This window comes from Terrapene carolina, unplaced genomic scaffold, assembly GCF_002925995.2.
Source record: "Terrapene carolina triunguis isolate 2854851 unplaced genomic scaffold, T_m_triunguis-2.0 Scaffold66, whole genome shotgun sequence".
NCBI lineage: Eukaryota > Metazoa > Chordata > Testudines > Emydidae > Terrapene > Terrapene triunguis.
The window spans coordinates 44,073,272-44,092,644 of record NW_020664417.1 but is presented as its reverse complement, the minus strand read 5'-3'; the positions used below and the strand labels follow the sequence as shown (position 1 = coordinate 44,092,644).

The 19,373-nt window shown below is 43.5% G+C and overlaps 1 protein-coding gene across 1 annotated transcript in view; it reads left to right on the top strand.

The window, feature by feature from the left end:
* Positions 1-19,373, top strand: part of LOC112102628 (EF-hand calcium-binding domain-containing protein 6-like) — a 77,971-nt gene that overhangs the window by 21,295 nt on the left and 37,303 nt on the right. The window contains exon 4 of the mRNA XM_029910616.1: positions 4,914-5,024. Coding sequence (XP_029766476.1) covers positions 4,914-5,024 — 111 coding nt within the window. The remainder of the gene's footprint in view (positions 1-4,913; positions 5,025-19,373) is intronic.

The following is a 19,373-nucleotide window of genomic DNA, read 5'->3' as shown; positions in this document are numbered from 1 at the left end:
CACAATGTCAGAATACAATGTTGATGTAGAATCACTACACCTCTTTCCCATTGCTTGCTTTCTCCAGACCTTTCTCTTATATTTCCTTAATTCTCAGATGTAGTCATTAAGGCAGGAGGATAAGGCACATTTCAGAAACCTGCATAGCCCCATTTTCCTCCTCCAGTGTCACACACACAACACATCATTCCTTCATCAGAAGAAAAACTCTGGGCACATCAGTAGGCCAGATGTTCAGGACCAGCTCCTTTGTGTCCAGTCATGTTTGGGGAACTTGGAGCTATTCTAAGTTGCATACGACAGCAGGAACTCTGGAGACTTTGGTTTCACAGTTCATCTGAAGACATGGATACAGATCTTTTGTGTCTGTCCCTGGGTGGTTGTTTGTCTGGTCCAGAAATCTTCCAAAGATATTTTTGTGCCAACTCCAGACATAAGAACGGCCATACTGGGTCAGACCAATGGTCCATCTAGCCCAGTATCCTGTCTTCCAACAGTGGCCTGTGCCAGGTGCAGTGGTTTCCCCAGGAATTGAAATTAGGGGGAGGGGGGTTCAAATTTACAGGGGGGGTGTCAGGGCCGATGAGATATATAAAAAAGAGATAGGATAATGCAAATTTAACATAAGGATAATGCAAGTTACACCAAAACACATAACAGGTCTAGATTTCTAAAAAAATATAATTAAAAAAAATGTATTTAATTTAAATTGACCTTTGAAAAGTAAGCCATCATGGGATAAGAGTGAAGTCCTCTCATGGATCAGTAACTGGTTAAAAGATGGGAAACAAATTATCAGTTTTCAGAATGGAGAGAGATAAATAGTGGTATCCCTGAGTGGTCGGTACTGGGACCATTACTGTTCAACATACTCATAAATGATCTGGAAAAATGGGTAAAAAGTGAGGTGGCAAAATTTGGGGAAGGATCTCACAAAACGGGGTGACTGGGCAACAAAACGGCAGATGAAATTCCATGTTGATAAATGCAAAGTAATGCACATTGGAAAACAATCTCAACTATACAAACAAAATGAAGGAGTCTGAATTAGCTGTTAACACTCAAGAAAGAGATCTTGGAGTCATTGTGGATAGTTCTCTGAAAACATTCACTCAATGTGCAGTGGCAGTCAAAAAGGCAACCAGAATGTTGGGAATCATTAAGAAAGGGATAGATAATAAGACAGAAAATATCATATTGCCTCTATATAAATCCATGGTACGTGTACACCTTGAATACTGTGTGCAGATCTGGTCACCCCTCCCAAAAAAGATATATTGGAAAAAGTACAGAGATGGGCAACTAAAATGATTAGGGGTATGAAACAGGAGGAGAAATTAAAATGACTGGGAATTTTCAGCTTAGAAAAGAGACGACTAAGGAGGGATATGATAGAGGTCTATAAAATCTTGACTGGTGTGAAGAAAGTGAATAAGGAAAGGTTATTTAATCCTTCACATAACACAAGAACTAGCAGTCACCCAATGAAATTAAAAGACAGCAGGTTTTAAAAAAACAAAAGAAAGTACTTCTTCACACAACATAAAGTCAACCCGTGGAACTCTTTGCCAGGGGATGCTGTGAAGACCAAAACTATAACAGGATTAAAAAAAGAACTAGATAAATTCCTGGAGAATAGGTCCATCAGTGGCTATTAGCCAGGATGGGGAGGGATGCAACACCATGCTCTGAGTGTCCCTAGCCTGTTTGCCAGAAGCTGGGAATGAGCAACAGGGGATGGATCACTGATGATTACCTGTTCTGTTCATTCCCTCTGAAGCACCTGGCCTTGACCACTGTCGGAAGACAGGATACTGGGCTATATGGACCATTGGTCTGACCCAGTATGGCTGTTCTTATGTAAAAATTAATTATAATAATAAAAATGTTTAGTACAGAAACTCCCCAACATAATGACCTCTCAAGATAGCAACGATGTGAGATAATAATGCATTTTAAAAATCTTGGCCTACTAGGAAACATATTTATATAAGTTTCCATTCCCAGTCACAAATCTAGCATTCTGGAGCAAAGTCACTAAAATATAGTCCAACAAACAAATGTTTATTTAACGTGCCCCTCACTTTTCCCTCCACTGCACCCCACTCACCGGTGTTGTCCTTGGTCAGTGGAGACTCAGAGTTCAGAGGTGCTTTCACGTGAGTACACCTCCCAGGTGGGGGCAAGAAGGCGCCTTGCTTGTTCCTCCAGCTGCTCACTGTTCGCTCTGGCCACTGCTGTTCATCATGCCACCGTTCACTCCACCACTCTGTTGCCAACGGCCCTGCGCAGTCACCTGCTGCCACCTGCCACTGTGACCTCTGCGAGTTGGTCTCGAGGTTCCACCCAGCTCTCAGTGCTTTCAGCTGAGCTCTCAGTAGTGGAACCTCGCTGCTAGTGCAGTCTGGGCCGTCTCTTCCACAGAAACACTGTCCCCACAGCAGGACTAAGCACTTAGACCTGATTATCAGTGATTTCAGCTACAGAACAAAAGATTATCTATGGAGCCTAATCAGCTCTGTCTTTAAACAGTGGAGAGGGACAGGTCCCCACCCTCTCTCTTGATGCCCTCAATCAGCACAGGCTAAGTACAGTTCTACTTCCCTTTACTCATACAGTAAGAACAACAGCATTTCATTCCCCCCCACTGCATTCAAGTGATTTGTAACCCAACCCCAGCCAAAATCTATCACTTGGGCAACACAGCTCTGTTTGCTGGATACCTAGGTAGATTAGGCGTGAATGTAAATACAATCTGGTTCTGAAGCCTTTCCCCCCAGCTCATCACTAGCTGTCAGGGAGAGCTCATTTAAACTTTGCTTATAAATCATCATTTGAAATTATTAGCTTGGCCAACATCACCGAAATGAATGCACTGACATTGTCATAAAAAACAACAGCTGTGTAAGGAAGCTAGTCTATGTTCATACTTTTCAAATCTATTATACTTTTTCAGATACATGTATTTTATCATACACTGTATATGCTTTTAAAGTGTGTATTAATGTTTCAGTTTCAATTCAGACTTCCAAACAGTCACTAAATTGGCATGTAACTAGTTCACAAAACTGGGGGGAGGGAGGAATTCGGGGGGGTGTAGGGAAATCACTGGGTGCTTCAGAGGGAATGAACAGAACAGGTAATCATCAAGTCATCCATCCCTCAATATCCCCCAGTCTTTGATGCTTCACCCAGCATACACTATTCTGATCTCAATTACATCAGCCTAAATTCAGGCTAACTCTACGGATATCAGGAGTATTATTTTGGATAGTTGGCCTGATTCTTGCAGCTCCTCAACCTGTGTAAACTGTTGTAGCTCAATTGAAGTCAGTTTTCACCATCTGAGGATCTGGCCCTATGGTTCTATGAATAGCTGCACAGCATCCCTGCAGAACAGCTTAGGTTGTATGTCGTGTACTGTGGCATCCCCCACCCAGTGGTTCAACAATGTGAGAGGGCCAGCCGTTCACCCCTACCGCCAGTGCTTACTTTGTGCCAGGGTTTGCCAGGACTGAGCCCCAGCACCTCTAGGCTTGCTGCATCAGTTATGACATTAAAAAAATTGCTTGAGCCCCAGCACATCTTTAATTACAAATTAAACACTGCCTACAGCCCTGGTTGTCTAGAGAGCTGGAAGGAAATCTTATTGCCACTTCCTGCTGCCAGCTCTCCTCTGATTGCACGAGGGGATGGCATTCCAGCAGGGACACAGCAGGCAGAGAGTCTGGGCTCAGGACTGGGGGCAGCCTGTCTGCAGGCGACTATGAGCTTGCACCATGCTGCACTGCACGTGAGAATCAACCAGAGCCTGATTCTTGCAGATCCTCAACCTGTGTAAACTGTTGTAGCTCAATTGAAGTCAGTTTTCACCATCTGAGTATCTGGTCCTATGGTCTGAGAGAGTGTGTTGTTTTTTCTCAGATTGACAGTTTACTGACATTGCATCAGCAATACTGAGGTGTAAATGAAACTAAGTGACACTAAAGAAAAACTAAATCTTCTCAGAGCAAGTGCAAGAAACAATTGACTCTGCCCCTCTCCATGGACTTCCTGACAAATAAACCAGGTCAAATAGGCTGATTTTGTACTGTGCATTTTCTCCTTGCTCCAAATGTTTGTGAGTCAGAACTCCCTAAAAATAAGCTCCGTGGGGTTTAGAACAAATGATACCCTCATTTCTTGAGTTATGTAAAGTGGCAGAGGGTGATGATGAAAATCAAAACAACAAATAAATGCTACGTTTAGTGTATGCTTTCATTGCCTTTGCAAAAGGAAAGTATATCCCCCCAAAAGTCAGCTGTGTCTTATCAGCTTTGCAAAATGATGAATGAATGCCTTGTTCATTACTATTGCTTAAGTCATTCCTATTTATGCCAGTATTTGGAGGATTATGTTTTGATTGTTCTCGAGAGATGAAAACACTTTCTTGCTGATGAATAAACACTGCCACTTTTTAAATATTTGTATGCAAAATGTCTTTAAAGCCATTATGAAATGCTTTCCAAAAGCATTAAGAAGCTGTTTTTCGAAAAGCCACTTTTTCTCTACATTTTCTTTCATGCTAAACAGTCCAAATGAAAGGCCTTTCAGAGTTAACTAGTTTAAGCAATACCAGTGTTTTAGTGTAATGAATAACTTTTTATAGAGGACAATTGCACAGAGTTCAATATGCTAGTATTTCTATTTCTGTGCCCCACCAATGCGGGATTCTGTGGTAGAATTTCTTTCTTCGAGAAAGCTGAAGCGATCAAAACCCTGATTAACCTCTGATATTCACGTGGTGCTCTTGATCTTGAGGACCGAAGCAATAACAAAGAGTTAATGGCAGCCATATGCTTAGGGTATTGTGGGTACTGTTGACCCAAATGTGAACTCCGTGAGTGACTGCTGCTAACTGCTGTTTGTTTCAGGTTTGGCGTGGAGATTACTGATGAAGAGTTTGAGCTGCTACTTGACAGAATCCCCCTTGATGAAGATGGAAATGTCAGATACCCCCAGTTCATGGCCATGTTTGATTCTCGGTACTCAGCTTATACATTTTATTTCTCATTTGTTAGTAGAATTTTTTTGTTTAATCTAAGAGGCTTACATAACATTGCTAAACAGGCTTGGATTTCGTAAATGTGCTCCTTTATTTCATTCATTTGTATTTCATATATATAATATGCTGATAATACTTAAGACTAGGTGATACTATCATCACATTTTATTTATAATTTAATTGCTCTTTAAATACTTATTAATTAGTTACTGTATTATGAAGAATACACCATTGAGGTAAATAGTTGCATGTGATATATCTAGTGCTAAGGAATATGATAAACTTGTAAGTACAAACTAATGATTTCTAAAAACAGTCATAGATGCTTTTAATACCTATGTAAGAACATGTTGCATTTGCAGATACTATATATAGTTTGGAATGCTTTTGAGCGGGGTAGTTGCTTTATGGAGATTTTTTTTCTATTCAACCTCTTAAGGCCCAGATATGGATCGAGTTTAGGTTAAAAATTATATTTGAGACACATGGTGATATTTTATTGTTGAAAATTAGGGCCTGATCCTGAAAACCATTAATCATGTGAGTAGCACTGTAGAAGTTAATGGGATTACTCAAGTGAGGACTACTTGTTGGAGTAAAGTTTTGAAGGAACTAGTCCTTAAATTGGAATAGAAAGTGACCACAACTTGACTCTGGGATGGGAAAAGCAAGACTTATTTTCAATGAATTGCTTAAAAGGTTAAGATCCAATCCTGCAGTCCTGGTGTACATCAAAATCCTAAATTTTGGATGTGCAAAATCCACAGGATTGAGACCCTATACTGGGCCAATTATTAAAGGTGCCTTTTATATTCAGACAATAAATATATATTTCCTGTATCTTTTTTTATGAAAAGTTGTGTATGTGCGGGTAAACTTATAAATGACAACCTCACTTGTGCATATTACATGTTGGGCATTTGTGCTCACATTTCACAAAAATGTACATGCATGTTTACATTTGTTTGTGCTGTTTAAATAATCTGAAATGTGCACGGGCCATTATTAGAATTTGTTCCCACAATATCCACCGAGGCCATGGGATTTGGAGGTGCAAATTCTAACACTCGCATGCATATGTATATGTTAGAGCTATTTAAAAGTAATGCCCTATTATTCAAGTTTTAGCAGGTGTTTACACCTGCATACTTCAAGTGCAAGTCAGGATACACCCAGTTTTGTGAGCATATACATGAAGGCCAGGTCTAAGGTTTTGGTGAGAATTTATCTTGCATTGTATTGAAACCATATGTATTACTAAAGTGCAATTTATACACTGCAAACTTGGCCAATTTTCACATCTCTTTGATCCCACCTCCTCCTCCCTACTTAGAGTAAGTCTACACCACAGACACTACAGCAGCACAGCTATGGTGCTGCAGCTGTGCCACTGTAGCGCCATAGACACTTGCTGCAGTGATGAAAGGGGGGTTTCTGTTGCTGTAGTTAATCCACCCCCTCAAGAGTCGGTAGTTAGGTCAATAGAAAATTTTTTTAGCATATTGTTTACTCCTGTTGCCAAAACTTCCTCTCCAGTTCCCAGTCATATATATCCTTCAGTCTAGTGTCAGTTCATGCCATTCCACTGAATCTTTTCCCATCAAAGTAATTTAATGGTCACTTCTTAATGATGTCTAGAGGCCTCGTCTCCATTTTTAATCCTCCTTGTTATCTTTCATACAGTGGACCAACACTTTCCCCTCAAGTCTTCTTTCCAGACTTCTGCAACTCTTGCCTCTCCTGGTTCTCCTCTTTTAATTAATTTATTTATTTTACTGCTCTATTAGCATTGCTTTCTCACCTTCCTCCCTTCCCTTTTGGTAGCTGTCCCCTAGTGGTCTTTCTTTGGTACTTTCTCTTCATTCACCCCTAGTGTGAACTGATGTACTACTCTTGTTTTAGTTTCCACTTACATGTTCATGACTCTCAAATCTATATCTCTACCCCAGATTTCTCCTGCTCCATCTACACTTCTATCACCTCTTGTATCTTTGGTATTTCCTCAGGGGAATTAAATATGTCTAAAAAGAGACTTTATTTCTTTCCCCCTATTTCTCTGTCTCTGTTAACAATACCACTCTCTCTTTCTAGCCACTTAAGCTACAACCTAGGGTCATCTTTGACACTTAACTTTCCTTCACTCCTCACAAGAGCTGTCCAAATAATTTTTTTTTTTTTTTTTTTTTTTTTGCCCTACCAAAAATTTAAAAAATAAATAAACTGATTTAAAAAAAATTTGGGTTATTTGAAAAGTAAAAAAACCCATTCATTTCAGGGCAGATGAAACATTATGTTCGACCTGAAAAGAAACATTTAGGTTTGATATTTTTACATATTTTTAATACAATTGAAATTACTTTCAAAATAAAAATGTCTTCAAATTGAAAAATCAAAACATTTAGTTTTAAAAATGTCTAAATGAAATGTCTTGATTCATTTCATTTTCAGTATTCCTTTTTCCACCCAAAACAGTGAATTTAATATGAATTCTCAAAATGTTTTGACACAGATTTTCAGAATGATGTGAATCTGAATTTTTTGGCCAAAAAACAAAACAAAACAAAAACAAAAAAGTTTGGTCTGAAAAATTTCACCCAGCTTTGCTCCTCACATCCAGGCTCTCATCAAATCCTGTTTCTGATCCCTGTCCATCATCTTCATGATCCAGGGGTGAGTTCACACCTATCAATCTCAATAGGGCTTTAACTTAACCTATAACAAGTTTTTGCCAGCTTATAACAACCTCGGCTTTGTTCATCATCCTGATGAGACCTAAAATGGCATCCCAAACAGATGTGACAAATGTTTAACTATTTACATATGTACGTCTATCATGATAGTTTCACATCACCAACCTAAAATAATTTTATTCACACCAAAATACCTTTGGGACTTTTCTCTTGCTGGGTTTCCATTCACTTGCCAATCAGGCCCTGAGGAGCATCTGTTGTTTCTGTAGAATTTGCTGGCTGAGGCAGACTCTGCCCATTCTTATTTGAGTGGTGGATTCATCTCTGTAACAGCTTTTCCAGTCTCAACTTCCATTGCTATATTCTCAGATTCAAGCTGAAATTCTCTTCCCCTTATGCCACCTTAGATAGTCCTTATGGACAACCTTGGGTTTAGTCCTGGGACCCAACTGTATCTTTTACACCACCTAAGTTATTTGGGTCAGTGCTGTGTAGGGTCCCTCCCAAGACTGATCCAGTTTAGGGCTTGTACTCTTGTTTCTTCTAGGATTGTGGAATCAGACTAGGTCCCCCCCTTTTAAAAGTTTCCCCACACGGCCTTACATCCTACAGCCTGTTCATTTTTAGGAGCAGAATCTTAGGTTACAGCCCCAAGATTCTTTAGCCAACAGACTCAAAAATTTTTTCCCCAAGGTCACTGTGATGGGCTTAACGCCTATCACCTACAAGGTATCTGGGTGGGTAATTAACTAATTGCCTTCTGGCCAGAGGAGGTGGAGCTAGGCCTTATAAGTAGGCTGGGAGAGCTCAGTTGGATTGAGACTGCAGAGGAGCAGGTCTCTCTGGTGGGGAGAGATGCCCTGGCTAAAATAGGGTTTAACAGTCAGGAAACAATGGAAGAATACTACCACAAGAGCAGGCTAGGCTCCTACAGGGGAAACCCTTAGGTAGGGCCAACCAGAGAACTACATTGTAGCCTGAGAGGGGCAGAAGGGGTAGTTTGAAGATTTGGACTTTCATTTGGACTTGTACATGTTATCCTGGAAGGGGTTTAGACTTTCATGTGACTTGGCTGGAGGGCCAAGCCACGGAACACCCAGAGGGAGAAGGTGAAGGCTGGGAAAGGCCATTGCAAGGCCAAGGGAGAGTCTCATGGGGGGCACCAGAGATAAGGGGGCACCCACGAAGTAAAGATGGGCTATTACATATGCTACTAGAAGTGGGATTTGAGACCACCTTCTGAGGAAGGAGGAACATACCAACTACCTTAAAGGGGAGGTTCAGAGGGACTGACTCACTTTTGGGGGGAAGATGGAGGACTTGTTCCATATGCTGGCAGCCCAACAGGGGCAGATGCACGTTCTGTTGTTGCACCCACTACAAGGGCAGCAACAACAGTAAGAGATTCAATAGGAACATCTCCTGCAGTACCTAGAGAAGTGGACCCCAGGAACCCATATAGTTTCAGGAGAAGAGAATTCTGGCAGACCAGACCTGTACCAGACCCTCGTACCAGACCTGGCAAAATTGGGCCCAGGTGACGACCCTGAGGCATTCTGCATACCTTCAAGAGGGTAGAGACTGCAGCAAGGTGGACCAAATCCTCCTGTGCAGCTCAAATGGCCCTGTTCCTCTTGGGAGAAGCTCAGGCAGCCTACCAAGCTTTGTCCAGTGAGCAGGCATGGTCCTACAGAATTGTAAAAGAGGCCATTCTGGGCTGACCCCAGAAGTATACCGCCACCAGTTAGGACAGATCTTTTCTCGGGAGTGGGGTGTCCCACAGCAGCAGCTCTACGTTTATGAGATCTGGTAACCTGATGGTTGCAGCCTGACACAAACTCATTAGACAAGGTGGTGAACCTTATAATCCTAGAACAATTCCTAAGGGTCTTGCCTACCAGAGCCCAAAGTTGGGTCCGAATGTTTCTGCCAACTTTTACTGATGAGGCCGAGGGAGGGTGGAGGCCTTTATGGAAGCTGATGGTCCTGAACCACCTGAAAGAGGGATTGGATCAAAGGGAGCCTCATGGGGGGAGGGATAGCTCAGTGGTTTGAGCATTGGCCTGCTAAACCCAGGGTTGTGAGTTCAATCCTTGAGGGGGCCATTTAGGGATCTGGGGCAAAAATCTGTCTGGGGATTAGTCCTGCTCTGAGCAGGGGGTTGGACTAGATGACCTCCTGAGGTCCCTTCCAACCCTGATATTCTATGATTCTATGACCACTCCGAGGGAAGCAAAGCAAAGAGAAGTCCGACACAGCAATGGAAAAGTGGACACACCGAGAGATAAATTCTTAGATAGTTCTGTAACTAAGAGAACAGAGGAGATAGTGGCATCTCAGTTGCCACTGGGTACCTGGGACAGGCACCTGGGAATTGGTCAGGAGAAACTAATTGTGTGTTTCTGGCATGGCCAACTGGGTCATATAAGAATGGAGTGCAGCTATTTGGACTGCTACTTCAGTCAAGTCTGGCTTGGGATGTTCCCTTAGTAGGGGTGCACTCCAGCCTACCAGGTAACTGCTAAAGTAGTTGGATGGGAAATGACAGGACTAATTAACTCTGGGTGCAGGCAAATGCTAGTTCAGGGGAGTAGCCTCTCAATGGTGAGAAGAGATCAGCATTTGCTGGTGTACATTGTGTGTGTACATGGAGAGACACGGGTCTACTCAACAGTGAAGATAAAACAAAAAGGATGGATGGGCAAGCTGAGGGTTGGTGTGGTGAGAGATCTCCTCTGGCCCATAACTGTAGGCAGTGCCTGGCCTAATTTCCCAGCCCCATTATGAGAAAAGGTAAAGCCTGACCTAGCTGGCCATAAGACAACCCTCGCCAGGACATGGGGTTCAGCTGGGTGGCCCAATGGTGAGGAGGAGCAAGGAGTCGATGAGTCAGATGGAACTGGTTGAGAGAGTTGAACAGAAGATGTCAAGTCAGTTTACAAGCCCTGAAGACACAGTTACACAAGGCAAACAGGGACGGGAGCTGGAAGAAGTGAAAGCCTCGCAACAGAAAACAGAAGAGGCAGCAAAACAAGAGCAAGAATTGGTTTGGGTAAGGCTAGATCTGGCATATAAAAAGAATTGTCAGCAGTAGCTCAAATGGGCACTAGCTGCCCTGTGAACCATGAAACCATCTGATAATGGGACTTCCTGACAGTGGGATACTAAAGTCCCAACTTAAACAAAAGGTCTTTTGCCCCTCCTGGGCTCAGCTCACAGTTCTTCCTGGGCTTGTCAGGAACTCAGTTGCCTCCGGGGTCGGCTGGGCCCAGAAAACTCGCAATAAGTGACTATGCTCCCTGATTCATCAGAAGAGCCAACAGATCATCATTTGAGCCCTGTAGCAACAGCAGCACAGTGGCTGCTCAATGCGTTCCATACCCACAGCTGTACCAGACCTGCAACCTGCCCAGCCCTTGCTCAAACCCTTGCCTGCTCTGCTCCAGCCCTAGTCCCTGCCTGCCTCTGAACTCCTCATTCCTAACTCCTGGCTCTGACTCCTGGCTTGTCTCCTGACCGCAGCTGTGGCTTTGCCCTTTGGCTCTGTTCTGACTCCTGGCTCTAACCCTTGGCTTGTCTCTTGACCGTTCCTCAAGTTCTGTCCTCTCATTCTACTCTGACCACTAGGCAAGACTTCTGCTCCAACCACTAGGTTGTACTGCCTACACCTTGGCGTGTGACAGTTTGAGGAGCTCAGTAGAAGATAAGAGGGGACTTTGCCTCATGGCAGGGAGTTCCCCTCTAGAAAGGCCCCACCTTCTCAGACCTCTCAATGGACTTTATTGTTGCGTTACCATGCTCCCAAAGGCACTCAGTTATCCTGACAATAGTGGACCTCCTGACCAAGATGGTCCATTTTATTCCCTGGCTCACTGTTCCATCTGCCTGTGAAACCACACAAGCCTTCCTGGAGCACAGAATCTGCACATGCATCATTTCAGATCAAGTCCCCAGTTCGGTTCTGGCAAGAATTTTTCTCCCCTCACCTCAACAGCCTATCATCTGCAGACAGTTGGCCACACTGAAAGGGTCAGTCAGATCCTGGAGCAGTACCTTTGCTGTTGCCTGAATTTCCATCAGGATGATTGAAACATTTAGCTGAGTTTGTGTACAACAACTCAAGCCACACTTCAACTGAATGGACTCCATTCTTTGCAAACTTTGGTTTTCACCCCTGATTCCATCTGGAGCTGCTCAAAGGTTCAGCCATACCAGGGGGCCATGGAAATGGTACAGCACATCCAGCAAATACACCAGGAGCTCAAAGAGCATTTACTTGCCACTAAATAAACATATAAGCACTACGCTGATAGAAAGCAACAAGCCCCTGCCAGCCTTCCTTATGTCTGGGGATAAGGTTTGCCTCTCGACTCAAAACCTGAAAACAGACAATATGTGATCGAAGCTTGACCATCAATACCTGGGTCCTTTTTGGATCACTGAACAAATAAACCCAATGGCCTACAAGCTTCAATTCACAGAATCACTCAAGATTCACTCCATCTTTTATGTTTATCTCCTCAAATCATTCGTTGACAACCCTTTTCTCAACTGGGTAGATCCACCTCTACCCCCAGTAATTGTCCACAGGCAGTGGGAATATGTAGTCCATCAGGTCCTCAACTCCTGACGCATTGGGGGAAGCCCCAGTTTCTAATAGACTAGAAGGAGTACGGGCTAGAAGAGAACCAGAAAGAAATGTTCACCCTTCTGATCTCCTGTAGGAATTTCACCAAAGGTGCTGTGACAAACCAGGGTCGAGGGCCCCTAGGAGGATCTCTCAGTGGTCTTGGTTGCCTAGTAACCCATTGAGCTCAGTGGGGCCCAATAAACTCACACTAAGTGACTATGCTCCCTGATTGATCAGAAGAGCCAACAGATCATCATTTGAGCCCTGTAGCAACAGCAGCACAGTGGCTGCTCAATGCATTCCATGCCCACAGCTGCACCAGACCTGCTTCCTGTCCAACTCTAGTCCCTGCCTGCCTCCGAACTCCTGATTCCTAACTCCTGGTTCTGACCTCTGTCTTGTCTCCAGACCACGACTCCAGGGCCCACTACAGGAATTAGCTCTATTACTGTGGCTCAGTTCTCCAGCCACAGCCAGCCTACTGCTGGGCCTTCTAAGCAGGAGAATCCAGCCTCCTTTCCAGTCTTTTCCCCCGCTGAGCTCCCTGTGTCTACTTATAAGGACTAGATGCTTAATAGATCATCACCTCGCTTTGTCCCCTCTGTTGAGAGGGGGGCTAAGCTATCAATCAGTTACCTGACATCTGTGGAGTCTCTCTATAACTGTTTTTTTCCCCCTTTCCTTTTTACCTTCACAGAAAGTTTCCAGGTGTTATAGGGCAAGTCTCAATTCTCTGCTTCTAATATGGGAAACTGAAGCACATCAAAAGATTATGCCCCCAACTGGGATATGACTACCGTGGTTTCAGTGTTGCTAAGATTTGTGGTGTTTCTCAGGTCCAGGGGAACCATAGTCCTGGGAGTTTTATGGTAATGAACTGAAGAAGAGGGCAGAGGATGAATGGACTTGTAGGCTTTGGGTGTGGTCAGACCCTGGTCAAGTGGGATCTCATCCCCACTGAGTCCTTGCGGGCTCACCATCCTGTTCATATTTTGGACTTAATTAGTTGCTGGAATTGCATTCACCCGCTCAGAGTGGGGTAGATTGGGAGTTGTGGACAAGCTATCATAGCGTGGGATTGGAAACACTTCTGAGCCCTTCTGGAGACACAGCTTGGCAAATTGTGTCTAGCAGAGCAAGGGAAGCTGGAGAAGGAATGCTGAGGATGCCTGGGAGCTCTTCCTCATGGTCTACTTTGACGTCCTTGAGACTTCTTCCATGTTTCTCAAATCTAAATGAGATAAAAGTGGAGAAAGTTTGACCTATCTCGAACGGAAACCAGGGGAGGAAAGTCAGACAGTCTCTCCTAGCCCAGACAGGCTCTCTGAGCCACAGGAGGTGAGAGCAATTTGAATCGGTCATCCTTTAGGTCCAAGAGATCAAGGCTTTCTGACAAATTCTGTGCTTCAGAACCAGGGAATTTGTATGGCGTGGTTGTGGATCAGTGAAGATGAGGTGCACTAGGAAGCATATTGGCAGTCGTAAACAGGGTCAGAGCTCAGAGATAGTTACTTAGTTTCCCCATTCTGAGTTACAGAATGAAATTTTGTAACAAGATCATCTGCAGTCAGCAGGGAAACTCTGAGTCCAGGTGTTGGTGCCTAAACCACCACAGAGGCTACTTCCAGGCTTACCTATGCCATACTGTCAGCTGGACACCTTGGAAGGGAAATGGCCCTTTGAGAGGCTGCTTCTGCAGTTTTACTGGCCTGGCATTGACCAAGAAACCACCATCTTCTGTTGCCTCTTGAAGGTAGCCCCATGCACCTAACCACAGTAGCCCTTGAAAAGATTGGGATAGATGTAGTAGGGCCAGTAAAGAAGAATATTATATTTTAGTAATAACAGATTATGCTATACAATATCCCAAAGCCATCCCACTACAAGCCACCACAGCAAGAAACATAGCTAGAGAATTAATTCAGATATTTTAATCAGTGAGGTTGCCCTCTCAGAGTCTTACAGCCCAGGATCCTAAATTTACATGACACTTATTCTGACAGTTTTCGTATCTGCTGAAAATCAAGCCTGTGCAGACCTCAGTCTGCCATACCCAGCTATTTGGTATTCCAAAAGGGTGGGCAGAGCCTGCCAGGAACTCAAAGCCCCTCCCCTCAGTTGAGGGGGAGAGGTGTTCCAGGACTGGGAATCAAGTGATTCTGTGGGACAAGAGAAAAAGAGAAAAAACAGAAATGGAAGTGAGGGTCAGAGGTATAAAACCAGGGTACCAGCTGGGGACACTGAGCAGAGAGCCCCAGACAATGCCCACTGCTCTGCAAAGGAGTCAGCAGATGCCACACAGAACTCTGGCTGGATATGTGAAATGACCCAGGAATGGATGTGCTACTCCCAGGCTGATGAGCTAGTGGAATGTTTTAACAGAACCCTTAAAACCATGTTAGGAAGAATGAAGAGTTTGAGGTTAAAGACTGGGACAAGATTTTGCCTTATCTACTCTTAACAGTGAAAGAAATCCCCCCAAGCGTTCACTGGCTTTCCCGATTGAGTTATTAGACAGAAGGTAACCTTAAAAGTACTACCTGATCCAGATGCCTGGGACCTTACTGGACCCGTGCTACGAGTGTGCTACAATAATAAAGAATGGACATATCTGACGTTATCCAAAAAAGTTAAAGCCTTAGGGGGAAAAAATCCTTTGAACAAAATTCATTCAGATCTTGCGGCTGTCAGTGGCTTGTGCCACTAATGGATTTATTTAGAAAAAACAGTCTCTAAGCAGATCCACTGTTCCTAGCAGTCATCTGTACAAGTTGAGTCCTGTGCAGCTTAGACATCAATAGAGTATTTAGTTCACAAACAGATGCCTCCAGGATCCTCTTGCAGTCATACCAGCGCCAGGAACACTAAGTCCTCTACCTCAGTAGGAGACTCTTACCTCAGGAAAGCAAATAATTTGCTATGAAATAAAAATGCCTGGTGATCCCCTGGCCATAGGGGCATACCAGTTATCCCCTGGGGTCTTCTTTCATCCTAGTCACAGATCATGTACCCACTGTAACACATTGGATTCCTCTCTTCTGTGGCTTTGTGCAGAAGGTACTTTGTAGGGATTTAGGTGCAGGGCCAGGGTGCAGGAGGGAGGGTAGCAGGGGACTTGCTGCTCTCTATATCACCATCCTTTACTAGTGGCACAGATATCTAAGCTGATATCCTAGCAAGAGTTAATGCTGCTTAAAACAGTATTAACTCCCTCTGGGTGCCTTCTGCAGCTGCTATTTAGCATGCAGAAGGGGACCCTGCCAATGCGCGGCAGCCATGGTGCAGGGCAGAGGAGCAGCTATCCTCATGAACACTCCTGCCTTTAATCATCTGGTGGGTCCCTTCCCCACAGATCTGTGGAACCTCACTTTCTCTGGATTCTTTCTCTGGATTCTCTGGATCTGTGGCACCTCACTTTCTCTGGATTCTTCTTTTCTCTGGATTCTTCCCCCTTGAAGGGATAATTTAAGGAAACTCCAAAAGAGAGAAACTTCTAAGCTTCAGTTCATTTGCAAATTTGACACCATCAGCTCAGGATTAAACAAAGACTATGAATGGCTAGCCAACTACAAAAGCAGTGTCTCCTCCCTTGGTGTTCACACCTCAACTGCTAGAAGAGGACCTCATCCTCCCTGATTGAACTAACCTCGTTATCTCTAGACTGATTCTTGCCTGCATATTTATATCTGCCTCTGGAAATTTCCATTACATGCGTCTGACGAAGTGGGCATTCACCCATGAAAGCTTATGCTCCAATACATCTGTTAGTCTATAAGGTGCCACAGGACTCTTTGTTGCATATTTCAAGGAACCACTCAAGGTGACACCCATCCAGTCACAGGGGGAAAAGGAAGGACACACCAACTCAAAATGGCACCAGACCTCGCCAGAACAACAGGTGCAAAACCTGCAAACATATCAATGCTACAATGATCAACGCCTCCCACAACACACCTTTCAAGATCCCTAGGTCCTATACATGCCTATCACCTCATCCAGTGCACTAAATGCCCCAATAACAACTATATGTGGGTGAAACCAGACAATCACTACACTCTTGAATGAACTCACACAAGGAAATGATAAAAGACAAAAACACCACATCACCTGTGGATGAACAGTTTTCACAAAGTGATCACTCTATATCTTACTTAGTCCTCATTTTCAAAGGAAACTGGCACAACACTTTCAAAAGACGAGCCTGGGAGCTTAAATTCATAACTTTGCTAGACACTAAAAATGATGGACTGAATAGAGACACTGGATTTATGGCTTATTACAACAATCTGTGACCCACTAACAATGCCCCCTATGACTAGAATGGTCCTTGAAGTATGTGTTAACAACTTATGCTAAACAATCTGTTCCACCTTGATTTAGCTGTGACACTCTGAGTATATTTCCCAGACCTGAAGAAGACCTCTGTGTAAGCTCGAAAGCTTGTCTTTTTCACCAACAGAGGTTGATCCAATAAAAGATATTGCCTCACCCACTGGTCCCTCTAAAGGATGGATATGTCATTATTATTTATATATTTGTATTGAAGTAGCACCAGTCAGGATTGGGGCCCCATTGTGTTAAGACTATAGACAGAGATGACATAAAAATAGCCCCTATCCCAAAGAATTTACAATCTAGCTAAATCCTTGTAGTTATCTAAGACAAGTCATTATAGCATCCAACCAGCAGCTAAGGGCCACATTAGAAATCAGAGACCTTCTGTGACAAGAGACAGGAATGACCAGGACAATGGAGAAATTTCGGTTTTCTCAGCCCTGCCTGAGAAGGAGCTAAGACTAGAGGTCAGATACAAGTTAAAGTATATTCCCATTCCTCCCTCCTCGAACTCCGCCCCTCCCCCAATAGGAAGTGAACATTCTGATTGCCACCAGTCCCCACACACATAGATTTCCTGCTTCTGATTTGTAAGTCACACAGAACCAAGCATTCCAATGCATTTTGGTTCCTTCTCTCTTCTGCAGTCTCTGCTGAGCCTAAGTATCAGGCAAGCATAATACAACTTTATTTACAACATCTTTCATTTTTTTTAACTGGTTCCAAAGAGCTTCACAGAATTAAACAATACAATTATAGCATTACTTTAGATAGAAAAGCAGAAGGATGTTTTCCAGTGCAATCTGAAGTGTGATGAAGACTTGCTGAGGCAGAAGGACACACAAGAGGGTTCCAAGCATCAGGAACTGTGGAGGAAGCTTATGCACCCGTAGGGGAGAGATTATGTGGGAGCAGTGAGGGAAGTAGAAAGACAAGGTCAATGAGAGAGACTGGAGTAACGTCATGAAGTGTTTTACATCTAAGGATAGTTTTCAGTGGGACCTGAAGCGTGCAGGCAGCAAATGGAGATGTTTGAGGATAAAAATGATGTGGTTCTGCTTCTTTATAAATATGAATGTGGGCAACAGCATTCTGCACACACTGGAGTCCAGAGAGCTGGTATATGGAGAGGTCATAGGCAGGGCCAGCTTTAAAACATGAGTTTTCTCTGCTGTAGGAGAAGTAGGGCTGACCTCCTTGGGCTAGGTAGGGTTCATGCTACGTTTACCAATATCTGGAGACTTATCCTCTGAGAGTTGTCTTAAATATACCAGAAGCCTGGGGCTGGAACGTCTTTGTCTGCTAAAGGCTTTTGTGTGCATTTTGCTGAATTTTAGGTTATTTAACTGCAGATTCCAGCATATCCATCATGAAGTAATTTATCAAAACAGCCCTCCCCCCAAATTTACAGAGATCTGAGATGGTCTGTCAGGGAAATACCATAACACACAGGCGCATAAATGAATGGAATCGGATTAACTAACTTTAAAGTGTGCCTTTTCTAGCTTTCCTCGTCCTTCCATTTCGTTGATGCCTCTGTGTCTGCCCCTCTCTGTGGCAAGTTTCACCTTTTTAAGTTCCCTTTCTCCAGGTGGCACATGTTCTGCAGGTATGCCTAATTGGTTCTGCCTGAGTGCAGGAATGCTCATTAGTCTTTCTAATCAATGGGAGGGGAGGTGTGATGGCCTCCTTTCTGCCAGCTTCCTACAGCTCACCCAATTCTGCCACAAAGTTGTTGCCTGTTCTACTAGGTGGTTGCATTGGTTGCTCAGTAGAGGAGCCATGTTAATTTCAGGGAGACTGGGAGCCCACTTGCAGTAGCCCTAGAACAGTTGCCCCCTACGATTCCCAGACTCAGGCATAAATCAGTCAGGGGCCTCAACCAATAATCAGGGAATGCTGGTCTGTGGTTTCATAGGTCCCGAGGTCCAGCCATAGGAGAGGTCCATGAATAACACACAAACTTTAGGAAAATACTCTCTGGCAAACTGATCAATTTACATTTTGAAGGCAGAGTTCAACAAAGAGGACTAGAAAATTACTTTAAAAAAAAAAAGTTCAGTCCAAGGGTTCTTAAAGTCAGTCCTGGACATAGAGAAGATTTCACCAGGACTGGAGCTGAGAGGCAGCAGCATACAGTGTTGCAGTGGGGGGATAGGTACATTGCAAACAAAAGAGAAGTGAAAGGAAAATGTAGTGTGCGCTCTCTCTCTCTCTCTCTCTCTCTCTCTCTCTCATTTTTTATTATCTGAGTATGGCCTGCATGTTTGGTACTGTATAAACAGAAGATGTACAGATAGTTCTTGTTCCAAGGAACAATCTAAATCAAATACATATAACTATGTGATCCATACTTTGAAGCTTCCAACTATAATCATTGTCTTTTTCAGTATGTTGAATATATGTGTGCTACAAGTGAGTGGGTGAGTTAATATTGAAAAGCCTATATAATGCATAGATACACAGATCTAGGAGAAAATGAGAGAGATTGATCTGTAATTCAATTTAAGAACTAGTCATGAACACATGAGACTGAGGCTTGTTCTATTTGAATCAGTTTGAAATTGCAGGTTTTAGTAATTGAAAAAAATCAGGTGAGTCTAACAATTTTCTGTTTTATAGCAGCTATATATGGTTTCATCCTACATGGGAATCTTGCTTGTCAAATACTTAA